General features: G+C 31.0%; 1 protein-coding gene across 2 annotated transcripts; it reads right to left on the bottom strand.

The window, feature by feature from the left end:
- Positions 1-299: 299 nt before the first annotated feature.
- LOC145090888 (uncharacterized) lies at positions 300-2,631 on the bottom strand. Of its 2 annotated transcripts, none has more exons than XR_013701813.1 (4): positions 2,401-2,631; positions 1,807-1,911; positions 1,259-1,315; positions 300-1,102 (listed from the first exon to the last, which is right to left on the bottom strand). XR_013701813.1 is itself a non-coding variant. In XM_079028923.1 (4 exons), the coding sequence occupies exons 1-4, from the start codon at positions 2,042-2,044 to the stop codon at positions 960-962; spliced, it is 324 nt and encodes a 107-aa protein (XP_078885049.1). In that variant the 5' UTR covers positions 2,045-2,631; the 3' UTR covers positions 300-959. The 2 variants fall into 2 exon arrangements, 1 of the variants encoding a protein (XP_078885049.1); XM_079028923.1 differs by having other exon boundaries at positions 2,026-2,631.
- Between the last annotated feature and the right edge of the window lie 684 nt (positions 2,632-3,315).

Below are 3,315 nucleotides of genomic sequence, written 5' to 3'. Positions count from 1 at the left end.
GCTCAAGCACATGAGTTTTTTTATTTTTTTTTGGTAACTATGATATTTTTTGTTCGAGTGGTAAATTACTCGTTGAAAGGGTAATATGTTATTATGCTGATGGTAGAATGATCATTTTTGTATAGGGGCATAATGGTCCAAGTTGGAATTGTTTCAATAAAGCTTCTTAAAAGTTTAAAAAAAAATGCATCAGGCCTGCATCTTCATGTTATTTAATATTTAAAATAGTAGGTTCATTGTTATTAATAGACATCAACTTTTTTTTTAAATGTATAAGATTAGTCTCACTACTCCAATCTTCTGCGATGCATATTCATGAGAAAGCATAAGCATACTTGAATTTCGATTGAGAAAGCATATAACATAGTAAATCTTTACAATAATTTAATATCTCATAAAGCTAGAATGGGTTGTTCCTTCACTAATTTGTCAATCACTTCATCTCTACAAACCACAAATCGGACCGAATGGCATAATTAGAATCGTGCTAAGCATAACTTTTTCACATAGACAATTAACCATGTTCGATCCAGAAGTTCATGAACACAAATTAAGACTTTTTTCACAAAGAAATAATCTGATATGTAGATAAGAACAACAAAAAGTAAATGTTGAATTTTCAACAACCTTTTGCTAATTTTCTTGGCACGTGATTAATTCCAACTCTTATATTAGATCCAAGTGGAAACCAAAAGAAGATGTTAATCATTTTCCTTTCTAACTTGAGTTATTATCTTTATAATCTATAATCCTTTTGCAAACTTACCTAGAACATTATGCTTGTATATGCAAGGCATATTACATTCTTTATGAACATTCCCTTACAGAGCAATTAATTCAACTTCAGCCTCATCATCATCTGATCTTTCAAATAATAAACTAACTTGTAAAAAATGTTACATGTGAAGTATTTTAAATATATTTGACACATCAACCCATATTTTCATAATATGTAAAACTTAACCCAAATGTAGAATTGTCTTTAAAAGATTAAGATTAAAGAAAAAAAAAATAATATTTAAGTGATATACACTCCGGCTAAAAAACATGTCAATAATTATCAATCTTTTATTCTCCATTGCAACACAACTAAGATGCAACCCTGTTAAATATTTACCAATCTTTAGATTAAGTTGTTAACATAAGAAAGAATAGAATAAAGAACTTTTCAAATGGCTGCACAAACACATACTCAAATTGAAATTAATAAAATTGTGGAATTAGCTTAGCTACAGAAGCAACATAGTATGAAGCTCACCTTGAACTTGAAATATTAGCAAAAGGTTGTAAACGAAGGTGATGCACAAGATTGAACCTGCAATATTAGCAAATATTTTTGACATTCTTACATCATCACTATGAAGTTAAATTACCATGTTTTGAAACAAAATAGAGTATCTTACATAAATGGTCCCTATGGTTTGGGGTAATTTGCACGTTTGGTCCCTAACTTATTTTTTTAACTCAGAAGGTTCCTACTATTTGCTTTTGTTACACGCTAGGTCCCTACAGTTTGTTTTTGTTACGTGTTTGGTCACTGTCTTACCTAAAAAGACAATTATTTAAATAGGAAAAATTGGTGGAGTATGTAAGGTGAGGGAGGTGGGGTTGGGGGTATGTTTATTTAAATAAATTAAAAAATCAAAGGCAAAATAGTCTTTCTAGTTAAGATAGGGACCAAGCTCGTTACAAAAACAAACAGTAGGGATCTTCCGAATTAAAAAGATAAGTTAGGGACCAAACTCTCAAATTACACTAAACCGTAGGGGCCATTCACGTAATTTACTCAACAAAATAAAAGCTAACATTTTGAAATCCAACTCTTAGTTGACCATATTTCAATCATGATAGATGATGAATTTAATTCCACTGGGTTCCTTCGAATCGCATCATTCATGGAATTAAACATTCCTACAAAGACAAAAGGGAATTCAATTCCATCCATTCCTTTATCTGTTAAAATACTAAAATAGCACCATTATAAAGAAATGTTAGTTGTATCAAAGAAAAAGAAAGAAGCCATACTTTTCCCCTTATACGGCATCTTCCATTTGACATAAAATTTAGGCCTGCTCCTTTCTTAACAAAAAGACCGTTCTTTTTTCTCTCCCTCTCTTTCTCTCTAAACAAATTCTTGGAAGGAAGCAAGCTAAAGAATTTAGAGATTTTTTTTTCGTTTTGTTGATTAATTGTAAGCATTTTTCAGCATGTTTTGACCTAAATTTGTATGTGACAGCAAAACCATAGAACTAAAAAAATTAGGATTTATTTATCGTTTTCTTGAAATAGCCATAGAACAATTTCAAGAGAAGCATCAGGTATCTATAAAAAGTAGCAAACCAAGATGGAGAAAAATAGTAGGATGGAGAGGAATTGAAGGAAAAAAAACAGAATACTTACAAAATAAGAGAACCAACTCAACTATTTCCTATCTTTTTATGGAAGCCGTGCACCATTGTTATGCTCCAAGTAGGAGAAGCATAAAATCAAAGGGTTTGCGAAACTATGGTTTTAGAGAGAAAATTAGAGATGAGATAAATCTTCTTTCAACGCAACTACTGATAGATAGGAAATGGAGTATTATGGTTTATGAATAGAAAAGAAAGACATGTGATTGGCGAGATTTACGGATCGTCAAACAACAAATCAGCGATATTTATGGATGTGAGAGTGAACAATAACCTAAATAAGATTGATTTTAAGGGATTTAAGATCAGTTTCTTCGTGATTAATTTGGTTTGATAGGCATGGGCGGGAAAAACAATTAGCAGGGAACTAAAATAGTGACATGTGGCAGAATGGGTTCTAGAAAATTGTCAAGTAGCAAAATTAAGATTCTTTTATTTGATAGGTAGATTGTGATGTATCATTGTATGTAATCTCTCTCCAATTAGTGTCATGATGTCTTAGCCGGCTCTTGAAATGGTAAAAGTTTTAAGACTTATTGCTTGTATTTTAAAACTTATAAAGACTAAGGGGCTGTTTGGTAGAATCTGGATTATTTATACCTGAATGATGTAGAGGGATGTAGAGGCCTGGATGATATAGATGCTCTGTATGAATGCTAAATTGATGTTTGGTAAGGCATATGAATGTTTGTCTCTTAATGATGAAAATGACAATTTTAACCCTTTGAGTTATTGTTGTTTGCTCAAACTACTCCCATCTCGTCCGTCCATAAGTTGTAATTTCTTGAATATAAGTTTCAAGAATGTCTTTATACAAATTTTCAATTAACAAAGTTTTTCACACAACTATTCATAAAATTCATGATTGTAAATACAATTTAATACCAAATATTCAACATAACTTTAA

This window comes from Lactuca serriola, chromosome 2 (genome assembly GCF_051521515.1).
Source record: "Lactuca serriola cultivar US96UC23 chromosome 2, Lser_US96UC23_V15, whole genome shotgun sequence".
NCBI classification, from domain to species: Eukaryota; Viridiplantae; Streptophyta; class Magnoliopsida; order Asterales; family Asteraceae; genus Lactuca; species Lactuca serriola.
This window is presented reverse-complemented; position numbering and strand designations above follow the sequence as displayed.

Bases quoted from the DNA above. Each gene is read 5' to 3' on its own strand.
- LOC145090888 (XM_079028923.1), bottom strand. The intron at 1,316-1,806 runs GTTAGCTTTTAT...CTAATATTGCAG, and splicing joins TAAGAGTTGGATTTCAAAAT to GTTCAATCTTGTGCATCACC. The intron at 1,103-1,258 runs GTGAGCTTCATA...AATATTTAACAG, and splicing joins GCTAATATTTCAAGTTCAAG to GGTTGCATCTTAGTTGTGTT.